The sequence below is a fragment of the Lactuca virosa genome, chromosome 9 (genome assembly GCF_052849685.1).
Source record: "Lactuca virosa cultivar CGN04683 chromosome 9, Lactuca_virosa_CGN04683_v6, whole genome shotgun sequence".
NCBI classification, from domain to species: domain Eukaryota; kingdom Viridiplantae; phylum Streptophyta; class Magnoliopsida; order Asterales; family Asteraceae; genus Lactuca; species Lactuca virosa.
In genome coordinates, this window is record NC_136434.1 from 56141582 (window position 1) to 56161115 (window position 19534).

Genomic DNA, 19534 nt, shown 5'->3' on the forward strand with positions numbered 1-19534 from the left:
TCTCTTCACTTTTGTTTGAAACCCTGCCGAGTTGATCGGTTAAGTTAGAATAATTCAAACGGGTTCTTTTTAAACATTCACTGAAACTAGATACCGTATATTTTAGATTATCTAATTCAGTTTCATATTAAGACACAGGAATATTTAGAGATTTAAGAATGGTGTGTACCTTGGTTATCACCTTCTCGCATTCGCTAATCTGCTCAGGGACGGGTTTTCACAGCGAAACAGTTGTTGTAGACATGTCTGTCATTAGTAGTGTATCCTCTGAGCTCCAAACCTGCATTTGTTACCATCAAGCACCTTCCATTGAACTGCGAAATATCAGTTTTCGCCACGAAGTTTCTCCCATAAGTTGTCTTACGAGCCTCTTCGTCTTCAGAGTCAGTTGACCATACTTCGACTCTACCAAGCTCATCATCCTGTTCCTGCACAATTAAAGCAGATTTAACATCTTCAACACTTTTCTTCTTCTTGATTTCCTCTAGCTTTCTGAGGAAATAAGTCTCATCATCCTCCTCTTCCTTCATCTCATTCTTTCGTCGCAACATGCACTCCTTTGCTAGATGATTTTTCCATGACAATAATTATAGTCATATCCGGAGTCACCTGCAAGCTTCTTCTCCTTCTTCGTTTCTTCATTTTAAGAGTTGTTCGCACTCTCATCCTTTACTTTCTCAGAACTATAACTCCCCTGTCAGTTTCGGTTTTTTGTTGCGACCAAAATTCTTCTTTCCGAACCTCTTTGGGTTGGACACCATCAAAGCATAATCTTCTTTAGAGAGTTCACAATCAGAGAGATCAGACTTCGAACCATCGTCAGCAACCTTCTTTCCCTTTGCCACAAGCGCTAAAGAACCCATTATAGAAACAACCTTTCCTTTACTTGTCACTTCGTCTTCATGCGACCTCAGAATTCCAACGAGCTTTGCTAAGGAGTAATTTTTGAACTTCTCGTGTGCTTTAACTGTCGACACCACAACTTTCCACTCAAACCTTAGCCCGTTCATAAACATTACCCTTTGCTCAATCAGTTCATGTTTGATACTGTGCTTCACCATCCTGCTTAATAGATGGTCATAACGGTTGAACATTTGGTCCAGCTTCTCCTCAGGCTTCTGAACGAAAGCTCCAAACTCCGAAAGTAATAGCGTCTGGATGAAATGTTCAAGATCAGCGTCGCTTGAGTATAATTCTCTAAGCCTCTCCCATATTTCGTTTGCAGTTTCGCAGGAACTTACTAAGCGAAACGTATCGGCTGGTAAGGCAAAACGAATGATCCTCATGGCCTTGACATTGCTGATTAGCTTGTCTTTTTCATCTTTGGGAATATCACCAACTTCGAGAATAAGATCATTGTACTCTGCTTGAGTCTTGATAACTCTTTTTGTACCTGTGTGAGCAAACGTCTCCTTGGTTATTGCATCCCATATCAATGAACCATTGTCTTCAAGCCCTAGCATGTAATCTTCAAAGTGCAGTGCTGACACTTCATAATCGTTTGGAAATAGAATAGGGATCCTTGTTGTAGATCCAATACCGCTTGAAAGATTGATTGAGTTAACGGAAGACTCATCAGGCTGCATGTTGTCGATTTGATAAGAACCTGTAAGAACCAGATGTGCAAACATAAAATCGAGTTTAGGGTAAAATAAAGATCAATATTCAACGTCTATAATCGATGAAATCGAAGAAGACGGCAAATTCTAGATCCTATTAAAGCGGAAACCGTAAAGGCTCTTTTAACAGAATAGATACGTATAGATTACACAGTCTCCTGCTCTGATACCAATTGTTGAGAATAAAACTTGAGTGATCGAATAGATTCAAACAGGTAAAAGAATTAAGAACACAGAGTGAAGATCAAATGTGTCGAATGATTATTTATCACAGCCTTAGAAGAGCTCGATAAAGAACTGCTACTGTCAAGGCGTGTAGGGTTTACAAAAGTGACGATTCCAATATACGGTGCATGCATGCACATTAAATCGTAAAACCCTAATAATAAATAACGGGTAGACATGCCCAACCCGGATACACAATGGACTAAGCTATAAACCACAATGACGCAACACATAAGGCCCAACACAACTCGTCGAGTAGACCTTAAAGATACGCGACCATTTAAAACTCTACACGACGAGTTGGAGCATCCCAACTCGTCTAGTTGCCCTGAAAATGAATATATATTCATCTTTAAACTTATATCTGGGAATCGGGGTGTTACATATTAGTTTATTACTGTTAGACTTTTAAAATGATTATTAAAATATATTTATTTGTTTATTCATATACTATTTTTCAAATTAGTTAAAACATTTTAAATATAGGAAACATTTTTTCTTATTATCATACTCATTTGAAACTTTCTTTAACTTTCAATTTTCAATTTAATATAAATAATCTATTAATCTGCAATATGTTATTCAATGCAAAATATAACTTTATTATCGGTTGACTTTTAAAATGATTATTAAAATATATTTATTTGCTAATATAACCCAAGTCATATTAAATAATAAATATCAAAAAACTATTTTTGATCATAATTCAATTTTTTCTAAATAAGTGATTTATAGTTTATTAACACGAAAAATTATATTAAATTAACTTATAAAAATGATTCATATATCAATTAACCATCATGATGGAAATTAAAAAATTAATTGATAAGTAATTTCTCAACTAATTATTATAACCAAATTACGCCTAACATTATTTACAACCTTAATCATAATAAAATGTAATACTCAATGGAAAACAATGTTTAAACACATATTGCGGTAGATTTTATTTAATGATAAGATTATGATTGACGGACAATTTATAATATAATACAAAACAATTACAGCTTTATATATCAATTTAGTATAAAAATTATTTTAAAATAATTAATCATAAAATTTAATTATATAGTCTGCAATTTAAGTTTTACCATTTATTCTCTTGTACTACGTTGTCGTTTTCTTAATTTATAATTAAATAAGTATTAAAAATCGTTGTTGATGTTTCACCGAGGTTTGACACCCATCAACTTTTAAAAATAATATTTTTCATCCTTCTCTTTTGTAAACATTATAAATATATATTTGCTTTTATTTTATTTTTTTAAATGTACTTTTCACCGGTTCATTATTAACTTTGTAAAATATTACTTTCATTACTTTCTGAAATATGACTTTCATTTCTTCATTTTCTAAACATTTATGTTAAGTCCGTAATGTATATAATCTGATTTTTCTTAAGAATTTTCGGTTGTTAGTTAAAAAAACTAATTATTTGCGTGTTTATTTTTTATATAGGTGTCATTTTAAAATTAAGGTGGTCAAACATTTCGACGTAAATTTAAAACTTTCGTTCGTTAATTTTTTTTTTAATTAAACATATTTTTGTTTTTATGTATGTGGCGGTATAAATTTAACTTTTTCTACGTTTCGACATAATTTTTTTTTATGTTTTGATCTTATTTTTATGTACGTTTCGTCGCTTTCCCACGTAGGACTACGTACGAGTCATATCACTATTTTTTGATTATTTAAACTTTCATTATTTAACTTAAAAAAACCTTAGCATACTTTTATATATGTGTCGACATAAATTCAAGTTTATTATGTTTATACGTAAATTTTGTGTATATTTTCATGTTTATTTTTATGTACGTTACTTCGTATGAGTTTGTCACATATAATATATTTTTATTCGATAGTATAAATTAGGGTTAATCGGTGGTACAGACCTTAGGCTTCCGGTTGTACGTCAAAAAATTTAGAGAGTAGTTGTATTGATCATTTTAAAGAGAAATTTGATTGTTATGTAAGTTTCCAAAAACGGAATATTGAGATCACGAAAGAAGCAAAAGAAGATTAGAAACAAACACAACTTGTGAAAAAAAATTGAAAATTTTGAAGATGGAAGTGAAAGAAAGCATCAAATTAAATACACGAATATGTAATTTTTTTTCAATGTTTGATATTTTTTAGTTTTGCTTTTTTTCTCGGGGTATTTTTTCTTTTAATTTTTTTAAATGTAATGTTCTTATTTTAATGAAAATGTAGGAGTTTTATTTAATTTAGTTAAGACAAAATTACATAAATGGTCCCTGTGGTTGACAAATTATAACACCGGAGGTCCTTTTCAAAGTTTGTGAACACCATGGGTCCTTTTGAGAAGAAATTTGCACATGAGGGGTCCTTTTGGTAAACATCGTTAACTTAGAGACGTTAGTCTCTCTCACGTGCTCACTATGTGAGGGCAATTCGGTATTTTTCATCTTTGCCACACTATTGCCTTCCATGCTCATAACCCTACGTTAGTTCATCAATCACTATCCCAAAAACCCTTTTCTCCTTACAATTGAAGAATCTGCAAACAACCATAATACAAGCAAAATCTCCTTCATCTTCGTCGTTGTTGAAGTTCATGCATAATGGTTCTTAATATATGGAATCTTCGTTCACGTTTTGCCCCTGAACCAAACTTGCACGAAGAATATGGTAAGTTTTATCATCAAAATACAAAGTTTTTCTTAAAAAATGTTATAGTTAGTTTTTTCCCCTCCAAGGTAACAATAAAGTTTCGATTTTTATCAGGATCATTAGAAAATTTTTGTTCCTTCAAAATCCATCACAGTGGGTCTTTTACGAAGAACATAGGAATAAGATATGTTGATGGAATAGTTGATTATTACGATTTCGTTGATATGGATTTGTTTTCTATTCACGAGCTAGCCGACATGGTTAGGGATTTTGGGTTAATGCCTCTGGTTACTGATGGGGATGTTAATAACATGAGTAAATATGTTAAGGAAAATAAAGTCCTTCACATTTACATAGAACATGGGCAATCAACACTTAATGAACCTGTTCCATATTTTTATGATGCAAATGAAGGTCACCCATTGGAAGTTGCTACTAAATTAGATTCATTTGAAGGCCTTAATTTTGGGGACACAAATTTGGATAATGATGATTTGTTCAGTATGGATGATGAGAGTGAAGATGGGATTATAGATGGTAGTAACACAAACAATGAAGAGAGTAGTGATTTATTATATGATGAGAACAACATCTTAAATGAACCAGAGGTTGACATGACAAACTTTATTATTGTTTTTGACCAAGAAGTTGACAGAGATCCAAGTACCATTCCAATTCTTGATTCATTTGACAATGATGAAGATGAACTGAATGTCATTGATACCCAAGTTCTTGATTCTGGGATAGTTGAAGGGGACAAGAGGAAGAAAATGTTGAAAAATCTTGCAAAGCCAATTCTTTGTTCACTAGGGGAAGTTCATCAACCAACATTCAGACTTGGTCAAAGATTTAAGAATAAAGAGGATGTGAAGCAGTTGGTGAAACTTCATTCAATACACACTAAGAGGTCCCTTTATTTTGAAAAAAATGACAAAACAAGAATAAGGGTAAAATGCAACGGTGTTGTTCCAGACTTTAGTCAATGTGGGCCATGGACAAAAAGCAAGATTATAAGCAAAAAAAAGTTGTTCAGTCTACTTCTTCCACTTGCCCTTGGTTACTGTTTGTTTCAAGGAGAAATAATGAAAAGGAGTGGATAGTGAAAAGTATAGTTACAGATCACAATTGTGTTCATACTAGAGAAATCAAAGCTTGCACAACAAATTTCATGGCTAAAAATCTCATTGGACAAGTGGAGAGGAACCCAACTATTCCTGTTAGTGCCTTACATGAAGAGTTGCAAAAAAATACGAAGTTGGGTTTTCAAGGATGAAAGCTTTTAGGGCTAAACAAATCACTCAAAAACAAGTGTTTGGGGATTTTCAAAAGCAATATGCTTTACTCAGGGATTACGGATTAGAACTGATGAGATCTAATGTTGGAACAACATTCAAACTAGATGTGTACAGTGAACCAAATCCCAGTTCACAGTCTAGAATCTTCAGAAGAGTTTATGTTTGCTTGGGTGCTTTGAAGTTGGGTTTTAAAGCAGGTATGAGAGATTTTTTGGGATTTGATGGTGCATTCTTAAAGGGTCCTTTCCCAGGTCAAGTTTTGTCTGCTGTAGGTCTAGATTCAAACAACGGAATCTACCCTCTAGCCTACAGTATTGTTGAAGCTGAGACTAAAAGTTCATGGAGTTGGTTCTTAGAGTGTTTAGCAAATGACCTAGATTTGAATGCATCTTCAAACTTCACCTTTATTTCTGACAGACAAAAAGTAAACTTCTTTTTAGATTGTTATACCTGCTATTTCTATTGCTAATTTGTAAATTATCTAATTTATGTTTGTTGTCTTAAATTAGGGTATCATACCTGCTATCAATCAGATGTTCCCAAATGCTGAGCATAGATATTGTTTACGACATATTCATGAGAATATGAGGTTGCATTGGAGGGATACAAAGTACAAGGACTTCTTATGGGACATTGCAACAACAACTACAATTCCACATTTTGAAAATGCAATGGAGTTGTTCAAGAAGTATGATGTTACGACACATGATTGGTTGAAGAAAATTCCAGCAGCACATTGGAGTAGAGCTCATTTCAGTTGTTTGTTTTTTCCCTGTTATTATTGCACTATTTTTATATAAATTGTATTAAATGTATATAATCTTATATAGGAAGGGCAAAGACAGACAGCTTGACAAATAACTTGTGTGAGGTATTTAATTCAAAAATCATTCATGCTAGAGACAAACTCGTGATAACTTGTTTGGAGTATATTAGAGAATACTTGATGAAAATGATAGTTGTTGTTCAAAAATCCATTGACAAATCGAAAGGACCACTAACACCAACAACTACAACCATTTTAGAACGTATTAAGAAAGAAGCAACTCAAAATATGTGCATTTTTAATGGTGTTGATAAGACACAGATGACCACTCCAAGGAAGGACCAATATGTGGTCAATTTAAAGGAAAAAACTTGTACTTGTATGTATTGGGAACTCACAGGCATTGTTTGTAGTCATGATGTGAGTGCAATTTGGGACAAAATCAAGTATGGTGGAAAAAAAGTACCTAATATAGAGGCATGGGTTCATCCAGTTTATTGGCTTCAAACATGGGTTGGTATGTATAGCCATAAAATAGACCCTATTAATGGAAAGAGCATGTGGCGCAAATCAGCATGTCCCTTTATACTAATGCCCCCTAAACATCATATTCAGGTAATCTTTAAAATCTAAACATAATACTCGAGTACTAGGTACTATCTGGTTCTAATATTTTTCTTTTTTATTACTAGGTTGGGAGGCCAAAAAAGAAGAGAAAGAGAGTTGTAGGTGAGGTTGTGACTACAGGGAAAAACTTGAGCAGAAAGTACATCACAATAACTTGCAGCAAGTGTGGAAACAAAGGGCACAATCAAAGAAGCTGTAAGGGTCAAGGTGGAGAAGGAGAGAGGATGAATGATGGTGGTAATGAAGTGTAGAAGAGAGGCAAAGCAGTGGCTGATGGGTGATATTTGTTATGTTTGTGTTTATGGGTACTTTTGCTTTTGGGTATTTTTGGTTAAAGAATTTATGACTTTTTCTTATGGGTAGTGTTTTGGTTAGACATATTTTTAGTACAATGCTTTTGTGACATTAGATTTTAATTTAGTTTGTATAAAAATCATGCTTTTGGTTATACATATTTTTAGCACAAATGATACTAGAACTGTTGCTTACATGATGTTATGTTAATATAATCCTGGAAGATGCAGTACTCAAGAAGCACTTAACAGAAAAAGGTATCCTTCTTATGAAAATTACCAAACTAATCTTTACCAATTCTAACATGGATACACACCATAAAGTAAATCCCTCGTGAATACATAAAGTAAATTAGAAAAATACCAAATTGCCCTCATATATTGGGCATGTGAGAGAGACTAACATCTCTAAGTTAACGGTGTTTACCAAAAGGACCCCTCATGTGCAAATTTCTTCTCAAAAGGACCCATGGTGTTCACAAACTTTGAAAAGGACCTCTGGTGTTATAATTTGCCAACCACAGGGACCATTTACGTAATTTTGTCTTTAGTTAATTAAAAAATAATTTATAGAATTAGAAAACGAAAAATAAATCGTTTTGATGATATTGGGCGGTGAGTATACTAATTATGAAGTAGTGTGTAATAGTGATGATTAGACGCTTATGTGACAACACGTTTTCAGTGGTCAAGTTGTTAGTTTACTGAAAAGAGCCTAAGATTGATGATGAATGTTTATTTCGGGGATTTAAATGTCTTAGATGGGTTCTGATTAAAATTAATTGTTTTGTTTAGACTGATTTCTAATAAGGCTTCGATGGCTAAATACTTTGTTAATAGACATGTTAATTTGGATTGGGTGACTTCTCATTTCTGTCACATGAATGATGAGGAGGTGGAATTGCTTACAGTGTTGGTAGCTCCGATTTATATTAATAAGAAGAAAAAACTCAGACTTAACCTAATGTATTTTGTGGTTTGGTTAATCTAGAAGGCATGGAATTTTTTGATGTTCAATGAAAAGAAATTCTCTCTTTTAAAATTGGTGGATGATAATATCCAATTAGTTTCGCATGGATTAAACATAAATCTTCTTTTAATTTCATTAGTTGGTTTGATTGGTGTATTGTTTCTTGTAATTTTTGTGTTTTGTAATTTTGTCTAGTATCTTGTTATTTTTTTAGTAAATTTGTCGTTTAAAAAAAAATGCTTAAAGTGCATCGTATTGATATTATTGTTTTCCAGAAAACTATTGAAAATGTTTGCAAATGGAGAAATTCTAAGATAATATCAGCTTGACATTCAACGTAATTGTTACATCCAAGTTGTTGTCTATTTAATATGAAATAAATATCTCGCATTTATTATATTTATTTAAGAAACGAGTTTACATAAATTACACTATCAATCTAAACTCGTCGTTTCATAATCCTAGAGACCAGATCATCTCATGCTATACTAAAAAGTAAATATAAATTTTTTTCTATCGTATTTATTTGAAACTTTTATAACCTTTTAATTTTCAACTTAATATAATTAATATATAACTTTTTTAAATACAAAATATTAGTTTATTATTGTTAGACTTTTAAAATGATTATATATATATATATATATATATATATATATATATATATATATATATAATTCATGTACTATTTTTAAAAATAGTTAAAACATTTTAAATATAGGAAACATTTTTCCTTATTATAATACTCATTTGAAACTTTGGTTACCTTTCGATTTTCAATTTAACATAACTAATCTATTAATTTGAAATACGTTATTCAATGTAAAATTTAACTTTATTACAGGTAGACTTTTAAAATGATTATTAAATTATATTTATTTGTTAGCATAACTCAAGTCAAATTAAATAATAAATATCAAAAAACTATTTTTGATCATAATTCAATTTTTTCTAAATAAGTGTTTTTTAGTTTATTAACACGAAAAATTCTATTGAATTAACTTATAAAAATGATTCGTATATTAATTAACCGTCATTATTGAAATTAAAAAATTAATTGATAAGTAATTTATCAACTAAACAATTACAACTTTATATTTCAACTTAGTATAAAAGTTATTTTTTAATAATTAATATCTTATTTATTATTTTAAAATGCATATGCATAAAATTTAATTATATAGTCTACAATTTAATTTTTACCATTTATTCTCTTGTCCCACATAGTCGTTTTCTTCGTTTATAATTAAATAAGTATTAAAAAGCGTCGGTGGATGTTACACCGAGGTTTGACACCCATCAACTTTTACAAATTATATTTTTTATCCTTCTCTTTTGTAAACATTATCAAAATTATATTTGTTATTATTTTATATTTTTTTAATGTACTTTTCACATTTTCATTTTTAACTTTATAAAATATTCATTTCATTTCTTTATTTTCTGAAATATTACTTTCATTTCTCCGGTTTCTAATCATTTATGTTTATTCCGTAATATATATAATCTGATTTTTCATAATAATTTTCAGTTGTTAGTTAAAAAAAACTAATTATTTACGTGTTTATTTTTATATAGGTGTCATTATAAATTCAATGTGGTGAACATTTCGACGTAAATTTAAAACTTTTGTTCGATAATGTTTTTTTAAAAAACTAAACATATTTTTGTTTTTTTATGTATGTGGCGGTATAAATTTTACTTTGTCCACGTTTCGACATAATTTTTTTTATGTTTTGAGCTTATTTTTACTTACGTATTTTTATGTATGTGTCGATATAAATTCGAGTTTAATACATTTATACGTAAATTTTGTGTATATTTTCATGTTTATTTATATGTACGTTACTTCGTATGAGTTTTGTCACATATAATATATTTTTATTCGATAGTATAAATTAGGGTTAATCAGTGGTACAGACCTTAGACTTCCAGTTGTACGTCCAAAAATTTAGAGAATAGATGTATTGATCATTTTAAAGAGAAATTTGATTGTTATGTAAGTTTCCAAGAACAGAAAATTGAGATCACGGAAGAAGCAAAAGATGATTACAAACAAACACAAGTTGTGGGAAAAAAATTGAAAATTTTGAAGATGGAAGTCAAAGAAAAAATAAAAATTAAATATACAAATATATAATTTTTTTTCAGTGTTTGATATTTTTTAATTTTGCTTTTTTTTTCTGGGTATTTTTTAATTTTTAAAAATGTAATGTTCTTATATTAATGAAAATGTGGGAGTTTTATTTAATTTAGTTAGTTAAAAAAGTTATTTACAGAATTAGAAAATGAAAAAAAAAATCGTTTTGATGATATTGGGTGGTGAGTATACTAATTATAAAGTAGTGTGATAATGGTGATGATTAGATACTTATGTGACGACACTTTTTTGGTGGTCAAGTTCTTGGTATACTAAAAAAAGACTAAGATTGATTATGAATGTTTACTTTGGGGCTTTAAATGGGTTAGTTGGGTTCTGATTAAAATTAATTGTTTTGTTGAGGCTGTGATTTCCAATAAGGATCAAGTGGCTAAATACTTTGTTAATAGACGTGTTAATTTGGATTGGGTGACTTCTCCTTTCTGGCACATGAATGATGAGGAGGTGGAATTGCTTACGGTGTTGGAAGCTCCGATTTATAATAACAAGAAGAAAAAACTCAAACTTAACCTCATGTACTTTGTGATTTGGTTAATTTAGAAGGCATAAATTCTTTGATGTTCAATTAAAAAAGATTGTAACACCGAAAATTTTCAGACAAATTTTCCATTTAAAATCACATAATTCTCATAACACATTTCACAAAAATCTCATTTATTAAATTTACAATTCACAACTCCATAATTGTTTGGTTAAAATTCAGGATCCTCAAAAACATAACCCTTTCACTGGTGTGTACAATCAAGCCGATGCCTTCCCGCGATGCTGAGAAAACCTGAAACACATAACACATAACACGGTAAGCACGAAGCTTAGTGAGTTCCCCAAAATACCACACACACAACTCATTAGCCACTCGAGGCTATATCACTGTAAGACCTTCCGATCATTGTGTCTCAGTGGGACCCTCCAGTCCCACGGTTCGTTGGACCCTCTGGTCCAGTCTGTAAAGCTCCGTATAGCATAAATCACAAAGACATAATGCACAACATACAACATAAGGCAGGATAACATAATACTCAATGTAAGCACATAAGACCCTCCGGTCACACATAAGTACCACTTTAGGTAAAGTATAGTGATAAGACTCACCTTGCAAGCAGCAAGCAATTATCCTCGAACTCGAATCTCGAACTAGCCACTGCCTAACACATAGGGTAAATATCTCTAATTAATACTCGATTCTCGACTCTAAATAACCAAATGTTATTCTTCTCTCTCTAACTCTCGAATTGGGTAAAAGTCCATTTTACCCTTCCATAGTCTCCATTACTCATGTTGACCAAACCCTAAAGTCAACAAAAGTCAAACTCGAGTCAACCGTCGTGTCCCCTCTTTTCCTCAGAAGTCTCAAGAAAGTCCAGCTCAACTCGTCGAGTTGACCCCCAACTCGCCGAGTTATCGCACAATCAAACCCATCGGGACAAACCCTCACCGACTCGTCGAGTCGGCTCCTTGACTCGGCGAGTCCATTCAGACTCATATCTCATTCAGTCGATTTCAACGCAGAGAACCTTCCCAAATTCTAGATCTGCACACCTAAGGCTCATCAATCACGTAAAGTCACATGCTTTATGTTCATGCATGGCATTTTGAGCTTAAAATGCCAAAACACACCTCAAGAAGGGTTTTTCACTCATGATCAATATTATGGTTGGATAAAGCAGGGACTTTTGGACTCTAGGGACCTCACATGGTCCAGATCTGTAGTTCAACCCTCTCAATGAACATAAAACACTCAAGGTCCTCATATTTCGTTGTATCTCCTTGATATGGTCTCTAGGATTATGAAATCTTGCACACCTGCCTCAAGCCCTAATTCCGAACAAACTTCTGTTGTTGAAGTAACAGAGAGCTCGTGTGCAGATGAAGTAGCTCAAACTGTAAAAATTGGGGAAGAACTCGGATACCAATTTGAGGGTGATTGCAGTATCCTCAATGCGGTCATTGGCGAAGCTGGTGTTCACAAGAAAGACCAATGAAATTTATGTCACTCAATGTTCGTGGCATTGGGGTCGATGCCAAGGTAAAATGGGTAAAGAAATTGAAGATGCAACACGCTATTAACTTCATGGGACTACAGGAAACACAAATCTCCAATTATTCCAATATTGACGTGAAAGGATGCTGGGACGACTCTGAGATGGACTTCGAAGGGGTGGACTCCACTAGTCGATCTGGTGGTTTAGTTTCAATATGGAATTCAAGACTTTTTAGAAAGTCAAATGTTATCAAGAGCCGACATTACTTAATAGTTATAGGCTCATGGGTTGGCATTCCGGGGTATACTATCATAGAAAATATCTACGGTCCTCAAGCACCACTGGAGAAGAAAGCACTATGGAGGGATCTGATACAAATAATGCATAACTGGTCTGGAAATTGGCTCCTATTTGGGGACTTTAATGGAGTGAGGCGCAAAGAGGAAAGATTCAATTCCCAATTTTGTGAGGTTAGGGCTCGTGACTTTAACCGATTCATTCATGAGGCAGGTGTGCAAGATTTCAACATGGGTGGAGAACGATTCACTTACATGAGTCGGTTGATGCGAAATTAAGCAAAATTGACAGGTTCCTTGTATGTCCTAATTTCCTATCTTCTTGTCCTGTACTTACAGCAACTGCTCATCCTAGACATCTATCTGACCATTGTCGTATTACACTCACTTTGGGTAGAAAAGACTTTGGTCCTAAACCATTTAGATTCTTCAATTCCTGGTTATTGGTGGATGGCATTGATCAAGTGGTGGTGAATGCATGGTCTGATTCAGAGGTTATGGGCCAGCTGATGCATATATGGCTGCCAAACTTAAACACGTGAAAGAAGCTATTCGTTAATGGCGCAAATTAGAACACAGTAAGGAAGATAAGGAAAAAGAAACATTGAAAGCATCTGTGGTGAAACTTGAGAAAGAGGCAGAAACTCGGTTGTTAACTGAAGAAGAACTTAAAAATAGGAGCAATTGTCTAAAGAGAATCCTTGAACTTGAAAGGCTTGTTGTTGAGGATTTAAAGCAGAAGGCGCATATTAAGTGGACTACGAATGGGGATGAAAACACATCATTCTACCATGGATTTGTTAACAACTATAATAGGAAGAATCAAATTGATGGTTTGATGATCAGTGACAGATGGAGCACTGAAGTCGAGGAGATTAAAGAAGAGGTGTTTAACTTCTTTCAAAACAAGTTCATGGAAACATGGACCTCCAGACCTAAACTTGTGAATTATCGTTTCAAAACAATCTCGATGATGGAGGCGATTCGTATTGAGGCCTCCTTTACTATAGACGAAATCAAAAAGGCCACGTGGGCTTGTGGTGGTGATAAGGCACCGGGTCCTGATGGACTAACATTCAAGTTTATTAAACGATATTGGGATGTCATAAGAGATGATTTGATGAGGGCTATTCGAAAATTTGAAGATTTTGGAACTCTATCCAAAGGTTGTAACTCCTCATTCATCACGTTAGCCTCTAAATCTAAGGACCCGACTACCTTGGTTGATTTCAGGCCTATTAGCTTGATTGGCTGCATATACAAGATAATTTCCAAAGTGTTGGCAACTAGATTAAAGACAGTAATTGGTAGTGTAATAGATGAAGTTCAGTCAGCCTACGTGGAGGGCAAGAGCATACTTGACGGACCCCTTATTGTCAATGAAATATGTTCTTGGGTCAAAAAAACAAAAAGGAAGGTGTTACTCTTCAAAGGGGATTTCGACAAAGCGTTTGATTCTGTCAACTGGGAGTATCTTGACTCAATTCTCAATCAAATGGGATTTGGGAATAGGTGGAGAAAGTGGATTCGGGGATGTCTGTCATCTGCCCATGCCTCGGTTATTATCAACGGTAGCCCAACTAAAGAATTCAAGCTCTCAAAAGGGGTGAGGCAAGGAGACCCTCTATCTCCTTTTCTATTCATTATAGCAATGGAGGGACTAAATGTATCTATGAAGACTGCTGGTGAGAAAAACATATTCAAAGGGATAAAAATTTCAGGAATCGAAGAAAAAATATCGCATCTGTTTTACGCAGATGACGCGTTATTTGTGGGTGATTGGTGCATATCGAATATGAAAAACTTAGCCCGTATCTTACATTGCTTCCATATGGCCTCCGGTCTCAAGGTAAATTTCGGAAAATCCAAGGTATATGGCGTTGGGGCATCGAGTTGTGAAACCGCATCTGCTGCTAGGATACTTGGTTGTAAGGCTAGTTGTCTACCTTTTACCTACCTTGGAGTACCCGTTGAGGCTAACATGAACTTGGTGAGGAACTGGCAGCCAATCATTAACAAGTTTCAATCCAAGCTCACGAGATGGAAGGCAAAAACATTATCTTTTGGGGGGAGACTAACTCTTATCACTTCTGTATTGGGAAATCTTCCCACGTACTATCTCTCGCTTTTTAAAGCTCCCCTAAGTGTAATTGAGAGGCTTGAAAAGATAAGAAGATCTTTCCTATGGGGGGGAAGTGATGAGAAAAATAAAATACACTGGGTTTCGTGGAACAAAGTCACTAGCCCTAAACAGCTGGGTGGTTTAGGTGTTGGTTCCATTAGGGCTATGAACATTGCTTTACTGGTTAAATGGTGGTGGAGACTAAGGAACAATACATCAGCTCTGTGGAGTAAGATTATATGTGGAGTTCATAACCTGTTCAACAAACCGAAAGATTATCTCTCCAAAAAATCTCTCAGTGGTGTGTGGAACAACATAGCAGGTGTAAAAATGACTTGGAATCTATGGGTATAAGTATCAATGACATATTTAGACAATGTGTCAAATCTGGGGACAACACCCAGTTCTGGAACGATATTTGGATTGGATCATTAGAATTAAAAAAGGTATATCCTGCTCTTTATGATCTAGAGGCTCAAAAGAGATGTGTGGTGAAGGACATAATAAATGTAACTGGTGGTACCAGTTGGTGTTAGAAGTCTAACCCATCAAATTGTGGGTTACGCAACTGTCTATCGAGCCTTGTTCAGGATGTTGGATCGGTTCAGCTGCATCCTGGATCGGATTATACATAGTGCTCTATTGCCCCTGATGGAATTTTTAGTGTTCCTATCCTCAGGCATTTAATTTAACTCAAACATGCCAGTAATTTTTCTCATAATTTGATCAGCTGGTGTAAGTTAATTCCCATAAAGGTGTTGGGCTTCGTTTGGAGAGCAGTGCAGGGTCGTATACCTTGCGCTATGGCACTTATCAGAAGAAACATTCCTATTGATTTCATATTTTATGGTTTATGTGTAAATCAGCAGGAAGATGCAGATCATATACTCATCAACTGTCCATTTGCGAGTATGGTTCGGAGAAAAATTCTCAGCTGGTGTGGGATTGATGATATGACAGTTAACACAGTAAGTGAGTTCATTGACTTTACTTCTAAATGGGGAAACTGTGTAAAGCGCAGAAAAAGGCTCACGACAATTTGTTATGGAATGTTATGGGTTCTCTGGAAATCAAGGAACAACAGACTATTTCAAAGGTCTGTATGTTTCCCTACTCAAGCGGTCGAGAATATTAAGTCATTAGTTTATCTATGGCTCAAATGTAGGGGTAAAAAAGGAATTTGTAGTTGGGAGAGTTGGAATGTATCCCCTTTTTTTTATTTCTTGATATGTAATTGACTGTAACTCCTATAACTCCTTGCCCCTCGTCTAGTTTCTTGCTAGCGTGGGTTTATTTATAAAAATTCTTGGCCGTTTCCAAATATATATATATATATATATATATATATATATATATATATATATATCACCATATTTATTTTAAACCTCCATCACCTTTTAATTTTCAACTTAATATAATTAATATATACATTTAAATATACGTTATTAAATAAAAATATTAGTTTATTATTGTTAGACTTTTAAAATGATTATTAAAATATATTTATTTGTTAATTCATATACTATTTTTCAGAATAGTTAAAACTTTTTAAATATAGGAAACATTTTTCTTTATTATCGTACTCATTTGAAACTTTCGTTTCCTTTCGATTTTCAATTTAATGTAACTAATCTATTAATTTGAAATACATTATTCAATACAAAATATAATTTTATTATTGATAGACTTATAAAATGAATATTAAAATATATTTACTTGTTAACATAACCCATGTCAAATTAAATAATAAATATAAAAACCTATTTTTGATCGTAATTCAATTTTTCTAAATAACTGGTTTTTAGTTTATTAACACGAAAAGTTATATTGAATTAACTTATAAAAATATTCATTTATCAATTAACCGTCTTGATTGAAATTAAGAAATTAATTGATAAGTAATTTCTCAACTAATTAATTATAACCAAGTTACGCCTAATATTATTTACAACCTTAATTATAATGAAATGTAATACTTAATCGAAAACAATGTTTAAACGCATATTGCGGTAGATTTTACTTAATGATAAGGTTATGAAAGACGTACAATTTATAATATAATTCAAAACAATTTTAAATTTATCTATCAACTTAGTATAAAAATTATTTTTTAATAATTAATATCTTATTATATTAGCATGCATATGCATAACATTTAATTATATAGTCTACAATTTAATGTTTACCATTTATTCTCTTGTCCTACATTGTCGTTTTCTTCATTTATAATTAAATAAGAATTAAAAATTGTCGGTGGATGTTTCACCGACCTTTTAACACCCATCAACTTTTAAAACTAATATTTTTCATCCTTCTCTTTTGTAAACATTAGAAAATTATATTTGCTATTATGTTATTTTTTTAAATGTCATTCTCACCCGATTCATTTTTAACTTTTTAAAATATCATTTTCTTTTCTTTATTTTCTGAAATATTACTTTCATTTCTCGATTTTCTAAACATTTATGTTTATTCCGTAATATACATAATCTGATTTTCCTTCATAATTTTCGGTTGCTAGATAAAAAAACTAATTATTTACGTGTTTATTTTTTATATAGGTGTCATTATAATATCAAGGTGATTAACATTTCGGTGTAAATTTAAAACTTTCGTACATTAATTTTAAAAAAAAAATAAACATATTTTTGTTTTTTATGTATGTGGTGGTATAAATTTTACTTTGTCTACGTTTCAACATAATTTTGTTTTTTTTATAAATTTTACTTTGTCTACGTTTCGACATAATTTTGTTTCTAGATCGAGAGGCCAGCAGGGCCGAAGCCGCTGTGGCAAGTGCGGTAAGATGTACGATGCGGCGTGCATGGTGGGTGGTTTTGGTTGCTCCAAGTGCGGCCGGACGGGTCATATTAGCAATGATTGTACTGTTACTACCACCACCACCCTAACATCTGATATGAGTTTCTTTCATTGTAATCAGAGGGGCTACAAGAAGGCCCATTGTCTGAGTTTGGCAGCAGCGGGACCAATGGTAGCACCCGCTCCAGCGACGCTGAGGAACACCGATGGCCGCAACGACAAGGTGGATTCGCCTGTGGTGAAGAGCAGGGCTTTTCAGCTGATGGTCGAGGAGGCTCGTGTGACACCTGATGTGGTGATGGGTATATATCTTCTCCGTATCTCTTTATTTCTATTTAATTTCATGTTTATATTTATGTTTTTTTTATTTAAGGACCGTTCCTCGTGAACGGTGTTTCTACTTTGGTATTGTTTGATTTGGGGGCTACCTGATCATTTGTATCGCTTGCGCTTAGCAAGAGGTTTTATGGAGCTTCGGAGGAGCTAGATTGTCCTTTAGACGTCGATATTGCAGATGATCGATCTATCCGGGTAACGAAGGTTCATCGGGGTTGTATTCTTCAGATGTTCAGCGAGCAATATCCGATTGATTTGGTTCCCATTCTTTTGCACAGGAAGAAGGTTATCGTGGGTATGGATTGGTTGAGCCCTAATGGGGCGGTGATCGATCGTGAGCATTAGTTGGTACATATCCGGACCCCAAGTGGGGGAGAGTTGGTGGTTCAGAGAGAGAGAGCTCAGCATGGGTCAATTTTATATTTAGCAGCTAGGGCCAGACGTTATATTCAACAAGGTTGTTCCGGATTTGTCACCTATGTTATGGATACATGGGATAAGGGTAAGGCGACCGTGGATGATGTGCCGATTATGTGGGAGTACCCGGATGTGTTTCTAGAGGATTTGTATGGGGTGCCTCCGGAGAGACATGTGAAGTTTAGGATTGACCTGATTCCTGGTGCGGCTCCGATAGCCAAGGCACCATATCGGTTAGCTCCTTCAGAGATGCAAGAGTTGTCTACGTAGCTGCAGGAGCTGTTAGACAAGGGGTTCATTTGACCAATCAGTTCGCCTTGGGGAGCACATATCCTATTCGTGAAAAAGAAGAAGGATGGGTCTAATCGGATGTGTATTGATTATTGGGAGCTGAATAAGCTAACGGTGCAGAACCGTTATCCACTCCCGAGGATTGATGATTTGTTTGACTAGCTTCAGGGTGCATCTTGGTTTTCCATGATTGATCTATGTTCGGGTTACAATCAGATGAGGGTCAGAGAGGAGGATGTGCAAAATACGGCCTTCCAGTCTCGTTATGGTCATTAAGAATTCGTGGTGATCCCTTCGGGCACAACAATGCTCCAGCCATGTTCATGGACCTCATGAACCGTGTATGCAGGCCGATGCGGGATCGATGTGTGATTGTATTCATCGATGATATTCTGGTCTATTCAAAGACCCAGGAGCTACATGAGGAGCATTTGAGAGTGGTTTTGGAGAATTTGAGGAGGGAGAGACTTTTTGCAAAGTTCTACAAGTGTGAGTTCTGGTTGTGCGAGGTGCAATTTATAGGGCAACTTGTCAACCAGAACGGTATTCTGGTCGATCCAGTCAAGGGCGTGAAGGGTTATGAGCATAACTACAAATCTTATGTGTTCATGCAACCCTAATATTAAGGATCTAGTTTTTCACTAGTTAAACATACAAACTTGAATATCAAAGAGAAAAACCCT

The 19534-nt window shown here is 33.9% G+C and overlaps 1 protein-coding gene across 1 annotated transcript; it reads left to right on the top strand.

Annotated features, from left to right (window-relative positions):
- The first annotated feature begins 5744 nt into the window (after window positions 1–5744).
- Window positions 5745–7414, top strand: LOC145139250 (uncharacterized). Its single transcript, XM_079073145.1, has 4 exons — window positions 5745–6194; window positions 6280–6511; window positions 6601–7151; window positions 7229–7414. Exons 1-4 carry the CDS (start codon window positions 5745–5747, stop codon window positions 7412–7414), a joined length of 1419 nt encoding a protein of 472 aa, XP_078929271.1.
- The last annotated feature ends 12120 nt before the right edge of the window (window positions 7415–19534 follow it).

Excerpts from the sequence above, each read along its gene's own strand:
- LOC145139250 (XM_079073145.1), top strand. The coding sequence starts at position 5,745 with ATGAAAGCTTTTAGGGCTAAACAAATCACTCAAAAACAAGTGTTTGGG. Across the intron at positions 6,195-6,279 it reads TTATTTCTGACAGACAAAAA|GGTATCATACCTGCTATCAA; the intron begins GTAAACTTCTTT and ends GTCTTAAATTAG. Across the intron at positions 6,512-6,600 it reads AATTCCAGCAGCACATTGGA|GAAGGGCAAAGACAGACAGC; the intron begins GTAGAGCTCATT and ends AATCTTATATAG.